Source organism: Acartia tonsa, chromosome 1 (assembly GCF_053477335.1).
Source record: "Acartia tonsa isolate MP-2025a chromosome 1, ASM5347733v1, whole genome shotgun sequence".
Taxonomy (NCBI): domain Eukaryota; kingdom Metazoa; phylum Arthropoda; class Copepoda; order Calanoida; family Acartiidae; genus Acartia; species Acartia tonsa.
The window spans coordinates 40,703,732-40,720,481 of NC_137260.1; the positions used below are offsets into that span (position 1 = coordinate 40,703,732).

The window sequence follows — 16,750 nt, forward strand, 5'->3', positions numbered from 1 at the left end:
TGTAGGAGTGAGATGCACCCACCAACAACACAGACACAGGGATAAATGGATAGTTAAATGGAAACTAAAACCGACTATTTGAAAAAAGGCCCAAAATATTGTCAAATTGTTTTATAAACAAAATAACAAAATAGAACATTTCTCCATTTTAGGGAAGCTTTACATAGGATCTAAGGATGGTTATCAGCTATTTTACTTATAGATTTCATTCTTGAGATGGTTTACAGCTATTTGTTTGCCCCTCCCTAAACCTTAAGATACAGAGCCACTAGATGCTAGGGTTGGTCCGCTGATTAAAAAAAAGTGAAATCTGTCTCAAATCTAGAAATCAACATAAAAGGAAAGGAAACTAACATGTATGAATTTAAAAGTAGCTTTGCTGTTAAAATTTAAACTGGTGTAAAAATAATAATTGTTGTAAAGTTAACATTGTTTTCTAGCTACTCGCTGCATAATACTTTATTTTATTCTTCTTTCTTTATCAAAAAAGTCATATTATTATTCATTTATCTCTGCAATATTTCTACAACAAAGCGGTTGTATAGAATAGGGTGTGGGGGGTAGGGGAGATAGGGTTGTTGTTGAGGGGCTGTTGGGGGCGTTGTTGTGCTGTGGTGCAGCCATACGTCAGTCCCATTTCGTCCCTAGCAGCGACAACATCTTTATAATGTGGTTGGGCAATTCCCTTATTTTAGTGGTAAGGATTTAATAAATATATAGTAATGTATTAATAATTCTATGTATATTTTTCAATATACAATGTATTATATTAAAAGGTTATGGAAATATTTTTAGTTGTCATCTCTCTATTGTTGTTTGAATTCAGCCTTTTTATTAGAATGTGGTAACCGGCTTATTAAGATGTTAAGAAGAAAATTTTATTAATTATCACATGTTATAATATACAGCTTTCCACGGATATTAAAATGAAAAATTATACAATAAAAACTGGTATATAATTTTATGATAATTGATAATTGTTTGTATTACATTGCTATACATGATTTTTTAGTAGGGCGGAAAACCGGTTCTAATCCATCGGATATTAATCGGTTTTAATCGAATCCAGTCGGAAATACTTTGGTTAGTGTTTGATATCTCGCAATTCGCCAGACCGATCTAGTTCTCCTTATCAGGAAACTTTCTTATATGTCTTGGAAACATTTTTATCCATATATGGGAAAGGTTGGTCGGCATTAAAAATTAAAATGACCCTAACCCCCCACCCCTAACCCTACTTTGCATAATGTTGATATTTAAAACTATTTTAATACTAAAATCAAACGTAGGTTTTAAATGCACCATTATTCAAGTATAATGGCTTTTAGTTCTTAAAATGTTATTTCAGCTATACTTCTGTAAATAATCAACAAATATATTTCAAAATATGCATTAATAAAAAAAAACATAATTATAAAAAGTAGTAAATTTCTTTAGTCTTAAGCTAAAATTCTCGGAAAATACTGGTCCGAATTTCTTGGACTTTTCAAAGAAGCTTAGGCTGGCTTTAGGCTTTTTAACTGGCCTCGATGCTAGGGGTGCAGTTGCTAGCCTCTTTAAAATAAGAGCGATGTTTTAACTTTAAAAATATTATTTGAATATATTTTATTCCTGAAATTTGTTGCATTTGAATAAAAATATTTCCTTATAATTTGTATAATTTATATTGACCTATTTTGGAGTCAAATCTTAATATTTATACATTTTACATATATTTTACAGGAAGGTTATTTCTAAGTTTGTAATATATAAATCCTAAACAAGACTGCATTTAAACAAAGAAGCGACGTGTAAAAAGATAGTTGTATTAAGTGAAATTATAGTTTTAAATGGTGTAATAGATATTCTAATGTAAAAAGTTTTCTTCCTTTCATTGATAAGAAAAATTTAAAAATTGTATTAATTTCTTGTTGATAGCAAAAGAAGTATCAAAAAGTATATTTTTACTAAGTAAACAATCTATCTTGAATCAATAATGAATATTTCTGACAAAATATATTTTCTGCAGATGAAATGTTGCTTCTTGTTTTTTTATGGTATTTACCATGTTGAGCTAAAGAATTAGACATTATAGAGAAGCTTTGCATCTACAAATGTAAAACAAATATAGGCACAAATCAGCAGTATGCCCCATATTTACATTTAGTTCAGTGATAAGGGATAGTACAACTGAAGAATAATTATTTCCAAGCATGACTTCCATACCGATTGATATCCGCTGAATTAGAACTGGTTCTAAGCCATACTGAAAATATCACGTATAGCATCGTATCTCAGGCAATTTTCCTCGAATATTAAAAAAAAATTGTTGGACTTGAAAAATTTGTTTAAATCTTGTTTTTTTTTCTATTTCAATATCCGTGGAAAGTTGTCTATTACGATTGTATAAATAACCATCACTTTTTACATTGTTTAATTTATTGCTTCTACAAAAGAGATGTTAAAGCAAGAGTTTGATTTTTAATTAGCAATATTTGGTAAAATTGTTTTTTTTTTGCATTATAACATCCCTTGTCCCTGTATATATAGTTTCAAATCTATATGCAGATCCACCAAACAAAGATGCATTACTTTTTGGAGATTTGGAAAAAAAAAGGATAATTTTGATTTCAAGGTTAAGAAGTAAGTATCTGGGATCTTTAGGGATAAGACGATATGATAAAGATTAGTGTATATCTACGATGGTAATAAACAAAATTACCCCATCTGTTTATCGAAATTATTGGTTGGAAAGTTGAACATAATAATTTAAGAAATGTACCCATTTTTTTGAGTATTGAGTAAGAAGGTATATTCTAGATTTTGAAATTTTTACATACAAGCATGGTTAATTTCTTCGCTCGGGTAGCTTTTATAAGTTTTTAACATAAAGCAAGGGTTAGTAATAAAGATTACAAAAGCAAAATATATATAGATCTTGAAATGGATGAAAAATGTAAAAAAAAATCTCGGTATATATTAAGTGGTCTGTTTGTGATTAAGATGGTTATCATTTGATAAAAATATTGACAAATCCTTTTGAAACTTTTTAAAGTTACAAGAACACATTTTAAAAACTACCTAGTTTTTTCATAATGAAACAGGATTTATAAGGTTGAAAAGTAATTAGTGTTTAGCTTTTAGTGAGTATAATTAACCCCCCCCCCCCCCCTCTTGCACGCCCATATATATATCTAAGTATTGGAAAATATAAAATCTTAAAAGTTGTAATCTGTCTTAGAATATGATATTTGGATATAAACCATGTGTTACAATATATATTAGATAAACGGTGTTGCTACAACATGTTTAACGTATTTTTTTAGCAAATTTTGTTGAAGGAAGTAATTAACTGGAAAATAATTTAGGCTTGGATTATAAATTTATAATATGGACATTTGATTTTAATCCTTTTTTGGAAATTTATATATTTTATATGAACATTCTAAAGAAGGGAGGGGATACTAAATTAATCTTCAACCTTTTCCTCTCCCAATAATTAATATCTAACAAAAGAAGGGTTTTACAAATTATCAATGTAACTTTGAAGAAAAATTAATCTTTTTCGTCCATTATCTTATCTCTATATTCTTGAATGTTCCCTTGTTTTATGAAAAACTAGAGGCTGCATTCTCAGCATCTATGGGCTCTGTATTATAAGGGTAGGAAAGGGCAGAAAAATAGCCTAAAACTACCCCAAGACTTAAATCTGAAAATAAAATAGGATAAAACCATCTCGGGATCAATAAGAAGCCCTCCATTAATGGAGAACAGAATAGGTTATCAAAATCTTTTAGACTTTAGTACAAAAATAACCTTACTACTTTGTACTACTTACTACTTAGGATAAAGCCAAGAATAGGTATAACCAACATCAAAATAAATATAAAATAATATTTGGGGGGCAAATGGAGAGGTCGTCAATTTTACGATGTGTTGCCCCCCAAAAACATGTATAGGTTTTGTGATTTTTTCCCGAATTAATTTCGTTATTGGTAGAAGCTGGGATAAAGCTACTATTTTATAAGCAAGGAGTTGTAAAATATATTTTAATTTAATCATAAATTAAGTTATTAATTTGTTTAAAAACTTCACCGAACTTTTGGAATCTTTCAAATGTAACCCGACTTTAAAGGAACTACATTACTTGGGGTAAAAAGTATATTTTTTATTTTTCTTTAAACTATCCCTTTATCCGTGATAATTTCCCCTATTGGATGCGTAACAAATCTTAATAATATTTTTCTGAATATTTTATGCCATAATTGTTTCTGAAGAAAAGTTATGATATAAATAGAATTTCTGTCTGTCTGTTATGAAAGATCTCGATAACCGCTTTTCGGGAATTGTAAATAAACCCTCCGAAGAGAAATAGCTCAAATAAAACCTTTTTCTTTCTAAACTGAAATTGTGGATGGACGATGTCCCCCCCCCCCCCCCATCCTCTAATATTCTCTCAAGTGTCCCTTGTATATTCTAGGGGCGTAACCGCTTGTTAAATATAAATTAGTTTTTGGAATAAAGTAGAATTTTTATTATCTGTTAGAATTATGAAATATTTGTGTGGTGATTGTTTCTCATAATGAGTTTGTGATTATTAGTTATTAAGAAAAGTGAAAGAATAACAAAAAATAGTAACTTATATAGTAATAACGGAACACAGTAATAGTGTCTGACTGATTATGAGGTAACAAAAAAATAGCCAATGAGAGGCCGTTATTGACCAATGGTAAAATTTATAGGGGCCTCTCATTGGCTAAATTTTTTGTTACGTCATAATCAGTCAGACACTATTACTGTGTTCGTAATAACGTCAAATTGAAACAAAAAGATATAATTTTATCCTTGATATAGATGTGTTGATATAATTAAAAATAATTTCCAATGACTTCACACCAAGGTTGAAATGATAGGTAAATGAGAAAAATTATCCCCTTCCCATCCAAGTATATTTGTTAATTTTATTAGACCCTTTTTTCATTTTTTATTTGATTTATCTTCTATTTCCCTATCCCTATATCCCTGTTGTACACAGTGTTTCCAGGGATCTGAAGGGATAAGACAATGGCCGATAAATTGATATACATCCCCAATGATGATACACAAAATTACCCTATTGTAAACTGCAATTAGTGGTTGAAACGTTTGGACACTTAAAAATTCAAGAAAAGTCACCAAAGTTGTCAAGCCAACGAATGAGTAAATATTATTATAAAACTTTGGGTTGAAATAATAACTAGCCCAACGTTCCCTTCCTCCCTGCAGTGTTTGACATTTATTTTTATTAAAGTGATGTTTTTTAATTATACTTCTTTATTATACGGAAGTATAATGGCAGTGTAACGGGTAGTTAGGTAGATAAAGGCCAAAGAAAAAAACATATAGAATATAGATACATATTTTCATCTTATAATAAATTAAGATACGGTGTTTGATGTCTCTTTGGTGGGATTTTTAATTAATGGGATGCTATTTTTCTTCCATTTTACTCTTAAAACTTAAATCAACTAAAATAAGTAACTTTTTAACGGCATTTTTTCCTAAAAAGTCAAAATTTTCTAAATTGCCCTTTATGACGCCTCATAATGATAACAATTTAAAGACAGGATTGGCTCGGATTTATTTTTAATCAAGTTATATTGCGGATTTCTTTTATTAACTTGTCTTTTAAGTCATATCAGACAATTTTATCAGAAATATATACTGCTTTAATTTAACTAAAATTTTGCAAGCTTGTTTTTTTTGCACAACCTATAAATAGTTGCCATTGTTGAAACATTAAACAACCCTTTAGTTTCTCTTTCTCAATCATCTTTCTTTCTTAAATAGTTGAAATTCTTGTATTTAAAGATCATTGCTCCTGAAACGCCCCAAGGGTAAAGCAGCACAAACAAATGATGCAAATTTATTTGCACAAAAAATGAAATGCACAAAACCAGTATAACACCATATCAAGGTGATAAATGAAGGTTGCCTTATTAGACTTCTAAATAAAAATAAAACAATATTTTTTGATGTAAAATGTACAAACAGTGTTATTTTTACATGACAAGAATATTTCTTCATCACATTAAATTATATATTTTGATATGCATATATACAATACTAAACATGATTTTTCAGTGTTTCTGATAAACGGTTCTAATACATCAGATATTGAACGGTTTCAAACCCATACTGGGAATAAAATTTTGTTTTGTAAATCTGTTATTTTTAAAAAATTGGCCTATACTTTTATTTTCTTGATGTCCAAATAGATATCATTTTCCTTTGGAATAACAATAACAGCATAATATTGTAAACTTACATGCTCAAAAGACTTATTGGCAACATAGGTTTCCTTGAGATTAAACATCTATTGTCAAAAAAAATTGAAATTGTCTACCTTAATAAAAAAAGACTCATCAGGCAATTTCAACCTGATTTAGAATAAAGAATAATTCTAGGAAAAATGTGGTAAATAGAACAAATATTTATAGAAACCATTTTTGCAATTACTAATGGCATTTTTTTAAGCGACGCTTTCTATAATTAGGTCTGTCCGTCCGTCACGGACAACTGTCTCTTTTTGTTAATTTAAACAGGATAGAATTGTCCTATTGATTCCAAACTTTTCATGGTGATTACTGTTGTAGTTAGGTACAATTTAGAAAGCGTCACAATTCTATAATCGTTGCTAGAATGTCCGTATGCTAATTTTAAACATGTTGATTTTTAACTTTTTTAACAAAAAAAATTATTCGAGAAAATCATCCGATTAAATTTGATTTTTGGAATACTGAATCCTACGACAACAAAGTACAATGTTAAAAATGAAGCTTCTCTATATTCAAGTCCTAAAAATGTAAGTATGTCCTTAAACAATATCTTGTATTTAAACAGTTTTTACTTACATTTTTTTCGACTGTTATACATTTATATTCTGCTTATTCAGTTCTGACACTCTACAAGTGTTAATGTTCGTTTATCCTACAGTTTAGAAGTATTAATGTTCGTTTATCTTACAGTTTTAGAGCTTCGCTTTTATGGATGTTGTCAGTCTTATTTTTAAGCAAACAAGATTTGGAAGGATATTGTTGGTTTATTTTTTGCAATATATAAATGGCATAGAAGATTAAAATCAAGTAGATTAAAAATATCAATCTGGCTTTACAAATAGGTTTGTACTTGAAGGTGGTTTAAATTTAAACTGCGTGATTTTTTACATTAATTTGTGTAAAGATGAAGAAAGAAAACAATTCTTACTGTACAGATATTCTAAGGTTGTTGGATTTGGAAATATTTTGATGATGATCAACTATATGTAGACATATTTTGAATTCTTTAGTTTGTTTTGATATAATAACAACATTAATGTTCTGTAAAAAAAAGATACATTCATGTCTTTAAAAGATTAAATAATTTTCAGAGAAGCTTTTTTAAGCGCAATGACACAAAACGGTACTTTCCCTCAAAGTGCCTATAGAGAAGTGACCCCCCCTTATCCTTCCATTTATTCTATAAAAAAATTAAAATTATGTGGGGTTAGTTTTTTGATGCCCAATCCCTGCGTGGGTTCTTGACTTGCGGATAATGTAATAGCGCTGACCAAACCCAGCTGGTCTTCCTTTTAGTTAACCAGCCTAACCTAATCTGACCTAAAGGAACAAGCAAATAAACGAACCCCCCCCCCCTCTCCGTATTTTCTATTTATTTCAAATAAGGGGGGGCCCGGGGGAGTAGGGGCTCAGTGCTCGACAGGCACTTTGAAGGAAGCCACCCACAAACCTAACCACAACAATATTAAATTTGCAAAAAAAATATGGCTTTCTTTGCTACATTTAGTGCCAATGACATAATTTCTAGAATATTTTATAATTTATTGATATCAATATCTAATATTTTAAATGTTAATATGGGCTTTAGGCTATCTTTAAAGTTAGGGATGAGAATCATTTTTTTAGATTGTAATTACAGTTGTAACAAGGAAAATCATATCCATGGCTTGTGCAGCTATAACAATATCATATTCGAGATGAAAAAAAAATTATTAGTTCATACTAATTTTAAACAATCTCAATACAGGGAAAATTATACCCATAAGAAGCGCAGCAATATCCAGCTCAAACTTCTTAAAGAAAAATATTTTTATGGGCTGTTTTTGAAAATAACTAAATTTCAGTTACATAAATTTGGATTCAGTTAATTTACATCTTAAAAAAAATTATTTGGAATTTGTATGACAAAAAAGAAAATTTTAAAGTTTGCTGAATTATCTTTTGTTTTGGAAGATAGAAATGTATATTCTTAATTTGTAAATAAAGAAAACAAAGAAATTCTATTTTGAATTAAATTTCCATAAACTTATTGCATGCCAAGTTTTGTGAAAATATAGTTCATGTTTTCTTTTTCCGGAATAAATGAATTATGGGGTTAATATTAATTTTTTGAGCTTTGTTTTATTTTACATATTACTAAAAATACATTAAAGTGAATTTTAGTAGTGTAGATCCTCTATGACTAGGTTATATATGTACGACTTTCTATCAACAATATAATAACAAACACGCTTACGCTGCTTCATAATTGATGCACAGATAAAGTTATTTTTAAGCTTTGCTATTTCTTGACCTATTTTCATTATAACATTGAATTTCGAGCATGATTTTAAAAACATATCAAAAATAATCTTTGCTTTTTTTTCTTCTTTTCGCTACTTATGGATAAAGTTGGCCTTATATTTATTTATATATTTTATTAAATACTAAATGAAAAATAAGTACAACATTGATTTTATTTATCACTGATTACCTATTCTTTAAAAAAACATAATTTATTATTACTGCACATCTGACCCCTTTTAGCCAAAAATATGTAGTATAAATTTAAGGGGTGGGGGGTGGTGATTTACTCCCTGAGAATTAATTTAAGAATTTAAAAGAAGGGTGGGGGGGGGGATGATCCTTAAGAATTAAATGTCACGCGTTCAAGCTTTGCCAAAAGAGGGGATCTTTTGTCCCCCCCCCCCTTCCAACCAAAGTTTGACCCTCCCCAAAATAGTGCAGAGGGGGGAGGGGGAGGAGTGTTTCTATTTCATTCTACTTTAAAGGTTAAACTAAAATATATATTTCAAGTTGCTTTTAGTGTGTGTGTGTGAGTTATGTATGTGTATGTGTGTGTGTGAGTTATGTATGTGTATGTGTGTGTGTGTGTGGGTGTGTGTGCCTGTCTGTGTGTGTGTCTTTTTATAAGTCTGGGCTATTTATTGGTAAGCACAAGTCTTAATAAAAGCCAAAGGGTTTTTTGGGTATTAAACATAGCATTAAAAGGATACTCTTAATTTTTGATTCATTAAAAAATAATTGCAATTTGAAATACTAGCATCAAGGGCCTATGAATTCAAAGGAAGAGAAAAGAACACAGTAAAATGGCATAAATCATCCCTCGACTTAAATAGCCAAAAATCATTATGGGGCACTTTCCTCAAATGAAAACCAAATAAGTTCTGTGATTAGCGAGTTTTTAACACACAAACAAAAATTAATCTTTTTTATGTTAGAAAAATGGCTAATTGTTAAAAAAAAAACCTTCCTAAAATATAATCTATAAACATCTGGTATAAAGTAGTAAAGGTTTTTGTTTTGAGAAATGGTTGAACTAATGGAGTTGTGCTTTTCAAGAAAGCTTCACATATGAAATGGTTTATCAGCCCCTTAAATACTGGCTCTTAATGATACTTAATTATAAATAGAGAAATAAAGGTCAAATTAGGAAAATAAGAATAACATAAGTAGTGTCCCTTAAAAAAGGGACAAAAAGGAGGGGGGAGGGAGGCTAAGACATTGAGTAAGAAATACAGTTTGAACCATTCATTGCAAATCATGATATAATCACATTTCTGCATTGTTGGGAGCGAAGCTACTTTATAATATTAGTCCCGTGTGTCTGTACATCATTATGGAATGAGGTAGTTTTTTGTTTGTTACTTTCGGTCTGGATATAAAAAAAAACACCCCTCCACCCTTATTTTCAATTTATTTCAAAATAGGAGGGGAGCAGCCGGTATTTTTTATGCGCATTTTAATTGAAAGCACCAATTTAAATAAATTTTATTTTGATAATCTCGTTTTTGATATAATTTTCCTTGTTGGCATAAATACCTTAGCTAGTGCAAAGAATTTTTATTGGAAAGATAAAAAAATGCTTTCAATGAAATTTTAAGTACATCCAGATGAATGTGGAAAAAAATCAAGAAGCATTTTCGTTGAAGAAAAAAAACTAGTTTAAAGGGTTAGGAATTTTGCAAGATTTCTTGGGAGAATTGTGATCAAACAACCAAAAATATCAATCAATTATAACAATATAACAATAGAGTATAGTCCCTTTCGTGGCATCGCCCCTTAAGGGGCAATTCGTCGTATTTTCAAAATGGCTTTTGATAGGTTATTTTAGGTTAGGTGAGGTTATATTAGATTAGGTGATTGGCCCGCATGGTTAAACAATTGGCCACGCAGAGTTAGAGCCCTCCGCAGGGGCTAGAAATAGGAGAAAAGCTACTGTGAAAATATGAAGAAACGCCCCTTAAGGGGCGTTGTCACGAAAGGGACTATACCCTAACAATGTACTCTAAATTGCAATTAACTCTTTCTTTTTAGTAGCGATGCTACTCTATAATTCACTTTGTCCGTCCGTCCGTCAGTCAGTCCGTCAGTCCGTAACGCTATGGGGGAAATGGGATTTACTCAGCTCCTATAAAAGATAGAATGCTGAAATTTTTTGACAACATTCCCATCATTAAGGAGCACAATTGACTATAAAACATCATTTGCGGTCGGACCGATTTTTAGCAGGTTTTAGGATATTTTTTTATTTTTCACATTTTTCTCCATATCTTCAGTGTTTATGGTCCGATTTTTAAAATTTTTTTCAGTTACAGATATAAAAATTAAATTTCCCGTCGTTTAAAGGAACAACCATGAAGGCCAGACTGCCTTTCAGCAGGTTTTAGGCTATTTTTATATTTTTCACATTTTTCTCCATATCTTCAGTGTTTATGGTCCGATTTTCAAAATGTTTTCAGTTATAGATATGAAAATTAAATTTTCCGTCTTTTAAAGAAAACAACCATGACGGCCAGACTGCCTTTTTAGCAGGTTTTATGCTGTTTTTTATATATTTAACATTTCTCCATATCTTCAGTGTTTATAGTCCGATTTTTTAAAATTTTTCAGTTGTATATATCAAAATTAAATTTCCCGTCTTTTAAACAAAATAACCATGACGGCCAGACTGCCTTTTAAGCAGGTTTTAGGCTATTTTTATATATTTAACACTTTTTTCCATATATTCAGTGTATATGGTCCGATTTTCCAAATTTTTTAAGTTAAGGATTTAAAAATTAAATTTTTTGTCGTTTTAATAAAACAACCATGACGGCCAGACTGCCTTTTATCAGGTTTTTGGCTATTTTTATATGTTTTACATATTTCCCCATATCTTTGTATATTTTGATGCAATTTTCAAACTTTTATGGGATATCTGTATCGAAATAATTTTTCCCATTGTTATGAGCATCTTCAATATAATTTACTTTGACCATCGTCATCATGCAAAATAAAACAAGGTTTCATGTTTATTTTATCCAATAAATCTATTCTTGATTTTAGTAAAAAATCTTTTAAATCTACGTATTCCAATCGACGATTTTTTGTGCTTCGCTACTTATGGATGTTGTCATCCTTGTTTTAATACTTTTAAAAAATTTTAGACTTAAAAAATTGACTTTTAGAAAAATGACAAATCTTAATGACAAAAAAACTTTCTCTGTTTTAGGTGCCCTGAGCTTGATCTTTAAATCGTTTTTATGCCGCGCTGAATCGGGGCGATTCAGAGGTGAACCGTAGGCGCGCTGGTGGTAAGCTACAGCGCACCTGATTTTTAAAAGATTTTCGGTGCGGTGTTGTTAAATCGCTTGCGCACTCACTAAAATATCGATCCGCGCCAGTACAACTTTATTACTTAAGCAGTGTCAGTAAGGTATTTTATATAAAATACCGTGTCATTATAGTATTTTATATAAAACATTAATATATAATTTATTTTAAAAATAACTATAAAAATGTTTTCACGATAGTTTTGCAATAAAATATTAAAGTAATTAAAAAAAAATATTTATTTATTAAATAAATCACCCCGATTTAAACCGCCAATGCCACTCGGTGAGTGGCATTGGCGCGCCGGGCCCGCGCCACTGCCCGATTCAAATCACCCATGCAAATTCGATTTAAAGATTGATATTAATAATTTGATGGTGCGCCAAATGAATCGCCCCGGTTTAAATCACCTATAAACGATTTAAAGATCGAGCTCTGGTTTAAAATGTGTTTTTATTTAGATAATTTGTTTTACATTTTAGTTGTACAAATTAACCTTTGTACCTTCCCTTAATTTGGTGAATTTTATTTTAGATAAAATACTTATTTGGAAATCCACTTTTTAAAGCATTTATTTCGGCTTTAGTCATTCTTGTCAAAGTATTTTCAGTTATTCATTTTTCCCGCAATTTTCTAGTTTTATTTTTGTTAACGCTTTTCATGAATGTTTTATTCTTGTTCTCTCATAATAATTATTTTGGTTATTTGAATAGGTTTAAAATAAGATGATTATACATTTGGTTTAGAAATAGTTTCCCTGCAAACCTTTTGCTAAGCGCTGTGTCGAAATGCTGTGGTTGTCGACAGCATGGTATTCAATAACACAGTTAAATCATATATTAATGCGGTTTCGCTCAAAGTGCCTAGCCAACCCCAACCCCCTCAACTTCCCATATTTTGAAGTAAATTTAAAATAAGAGGGAGGTTAGTTTTTAGTGTGATATTTTTTAGCCTTAGGTTAGGTTAGGTTGATGTAATAGGAGCCCAATAGTTTAGCAGGGATTATTATATTTGTATGTGACCTTTGAATAGTTGTAAACTTACTCTAAGCCTTTGCATTACTGTTACTTAGGGTTTTAGTAGTAAAGCTACTCAATAAATCATTTTCTTGTCCGTTAGTACGTTTTAAACGCAATGGAGAAAAATTGGTTTTCTTGGCTTCTTTTAAAGTAAGACTTCTTAAACCTTTGGTGATGTCTCTTGTACCGTTGAGTAACCAGTATATAACTTACATGTTCCGTAGGTCTTTTGGTCGACTCAACATCTGCTCTATAACTCACTTTGTTCGTTTGTCAATCCTTGATTTTTTCAAGATCCTTCTCTATAATTAACTTTTTCTACCTTTAAAGTATTTCCATCTGTTTGAATATGCTTAGGATCTTGAGTTTTGCGGAACTTAAATGAAATTTGAGGGAGTGAGAAGACATTGGACTGTAAATTATTCTGATAGAGTACAAATTTTCTTTGATTTTAATTTGCATAATTAGTCTACATAAATTAGTCTCCATTGCCTTTTACGTTATAATCCCTTCCAAAAAGTTTATAGATTATTTTGTAAGGTGTCATCCTTGTTTTTATTCTTAGATTCTTAAAGTAATCTTTTGTAGGGTTTAAGTGTATAGCTGTGTTTAACCGATATATTATTAATTGGATGTTGCACTAGATTTTCATACACTCTGATAAAGTAATTCTCCCAGCTGGCTAAATACCCCCATACAACAGCTTTACCAAATCCCATCCCCTCCTTCTACAGGAAAGTACTGACCAATAAATGAGTAATGTATTAGCAACCTAAATTGACGACAAATATACCCTGTCATAACATCCACGTATATTATATCCATTGGTTTAAGTGTATAGTTGTGTGTAAAGGTGTATGATTGCATTATGAACTTATTGTTGAATACACATGTGGATTTTTTATCTATTGCATAAAACATGTTTTATTTATATAATAAAGCCTTTTTATGAAGCATTTTTTCCGTGTTTAAAAATCCATCTTAAACCTTTTTTTAAGCTGTTTGCATTGTTTCTATTCTAGTCACTGCTTTTCAAAATACTTATTTTTTGTTGATAGGATTTGTTGACCCCTTAAATAAATTAGCCTATTGCCATCTTTAGATTTTAATTTAAATACAAAATAGTCTGAAACCAACCAGTTACCTAAATAAAGATTCCCTTCAATATATATTTCTAAAACAGTTCAATGGTTACCGAGATTCTAGACATACTTGACAACATAAAAAGAGAAAAGTGTAAATATTTCTATCCTTTCAATTAAAAAGGTCATATGTTGATACAATTGATATATCATTACTTGGATATTACATCAGATGTTAATGTTCTCTACTAAAGTTCAACTCGCAGCAGTATAGAATAACGATACCCCCAACCCCAATCTCCTTTACTTGATCCTCTCCCCTTCTACTAGATGAACAAACAATAAATGGGGTCCATATTAGCAAGCTAAATGTCAATATAACCTATATCCATTGTTGATACAATACCAGCACAAATTGTTAACAGGGAAATTTTAGCCTTACAGCTGAACTATGCAATGTCATTTGTCATTCTTTGTTATGCCTAATAATAGTTTCCAAAAACAATCATAAAATAAACCTTTCAGAACAAGGACAATTATGTCTCAGTCCAAAAGTAGCGCAGCGCAACAAGCACATTTGTTTATTTTTCATATGTTTTATAAAAGTAAAGCAATAACATGCATTGTCAATTAATCACTGCATATGATATAATTTTAGGAAATCTCTATTTTGGAATTACAAAAGAAGTCAATAAAAACTCAACAGTACGTATTGATGGCCACTGACATATAGTCAAAGAGTAGCTTCGCTACTAAAAAACTATGTACACACATCATAGGGTTCGCACAGATCATGCACGTTTTATCTTTATTTTACCATCCTTTATTTCTTCATAATTTTGTACGGTTAAAATTGTATAATTTGTCCCTTTTTTGTCCTTTTTCAGGGATCTTAAGGGAAAAGACAATTAACTGATATACATCCCTAATTACTCTTTCTGTAGAATAAAAACATTTGTCCAAAATATTTGGACAATTCACAAACAAACCAAATGCAATAAAAATACCCAAAGTTTTTGAGCCAACGAATAATATAACGTGGTTATAAAATAAAATTGGGTACCAGTGTAATTTACAGTCCAAGCTCCCCTTATTCCATGCAATTTTAAAAAGCCTCTTTCAACTTAATAATTCTTAAGGATAGACTTATAATTACACATGTCTAAATTTGTAATTTATGTTTCATTTATTAATAAATCATCTTTTAAAGAAACAGCGTATAGTTTCCAATAAAAAATCTCGTCATACAATACAAATGACCTATGATAGGCCAGAATACATTGTAATTGACCAATGGTAAATAGTATACTGGCCCATCATTGGCCATTTGACGTCATTTTTTATTGGACACTATACGCTGTTTCTATTTTTTAAAATCAAACTAAGTTTAAGACAAAGATGGAAACTTTACTGCACAGAAATTTAATATATTCAATTAATTTATTGCCAATTAATCAAAATAAAACTCATATAATGATTTTTCATGGTATAAATTTTCTTTGTGAAAAAAGATTTGTGGTAAATGTATCAATTAATAAAATTCTTTGGTGCTTTCACTCAACGAGTCACGCCCCCCCCCCCCCCCTTCAAATTATTTTTAAAAAACAATTTTAGGGATCTGTGGGGAGCTTTAACCTAGCAGGGCCCTATCTAGACGGGGTAGTATTCTTCAGGGCTCTTTTCACCTTTACTTAACCAACATTAATTCTTTTCACGTGCATAAAAAAGTCAAATAACTGGTTTCAAACGGATAAATCTTATTGCAAAGAAGCTTTGCTATCAATCAACAGAAAGTAAAAAAAATATGTAAAAATTTAATTTGATTGAATTTGCAATGTGCATAAAAGTTTAGTTGCACACGCAGTTTTCAGAAAAAAAGGGATGAGCGGTTGAACAAAAACTTAAATGTAAATATGTATAAACCATTATATAATGTACTACGGTTTTTTAGTCTGAAGATTAAGATCTCAATAACTATTGGTTCGATTGGGTTTTTAATATTAGTTAAGCTTCCCATTAGTCCTATTTGGTTTTAGGCTATTTTTCTTTATGTTTTAAGTCTGGGGGTCTTTTGCAGATATTTTTTTTCAATCTTCGGATATAGATTCCCTAGTTTCTAGTGGTGCAACTACTAGATAAGTAATAAACTTTAAAATAAACAATATTTTTAATAGCTTTAGAAAGTGTTAGCAGAAACTTAAGTGGAAAATTATAAAATTAAGGCATTTATTAGTAACCCTTGCAAGTTGTGTGGATTGAATATTATTTTGATTCACGTTTCAGGGGCCAATTTCTATGAAACCATGAAAAATCTGTAAATAGAATAGCTATGCGTCTAAAATTTACCAAATAATGAGTAGAAGTAAATTATTTTCGCATTTGATCTATCCTTTATATCCCTGATAGTTATGGTCTGCTAAATTTGCACACAAGAAAGCACATACAACAAATTCACACCAAATTTCTTGCTAAATTTTTTCTAGCTGTCTTGTTTATTTCTTTATGTTTAGTCTTTTTTATTCTTTAAAAATGTAAATTTTGTAAACGCTTGGGTAAAATGTTTAGAAGTATACAATATTCATATTCTCTAAGCAAACGTTTTAAGAAAAATTTAAAAAATCAACAATAAAGATTGAATCAAAAGAAGAAGAAACCTAAAGGGACAATTAAGTTCGCAAGTAGCGTAGCAACAGATTGGCGACAAATGTATTTACAGACATCCTATTATATAAAGTAGTAAGGTTTTCTGTCTGAAGCT

At 30.2% G+C, this 16,750-nt stretch overlaps 1 protein-coding gene across 2 annotated transcripts in view; it reads left to right on the plus strand.

Moving 5' to 3' along the window:
* Positions 1 to 591: 591 nt before the first annotated feature.
* Positions 592 to 16,750, plus strand: part of LOC145319439 (uncharacterized) — a 29,051-nt gene continuing 12,892 nt past the window's right edge. For both annotated transcript variants that reach the window (XM_080161574.1, XM_080161582.1), the window contains exon 1: positions 592 to 697. In XM_080161574.1, coding sequence (XP_080017700.1) covers positions 668 to 697 — 30 coding nt within the window. In that variant the 5' untranslated portion in view covers positions 592 to 667. The remainder of the gene's footprint in view (positions 698 to 16,750) is intronic.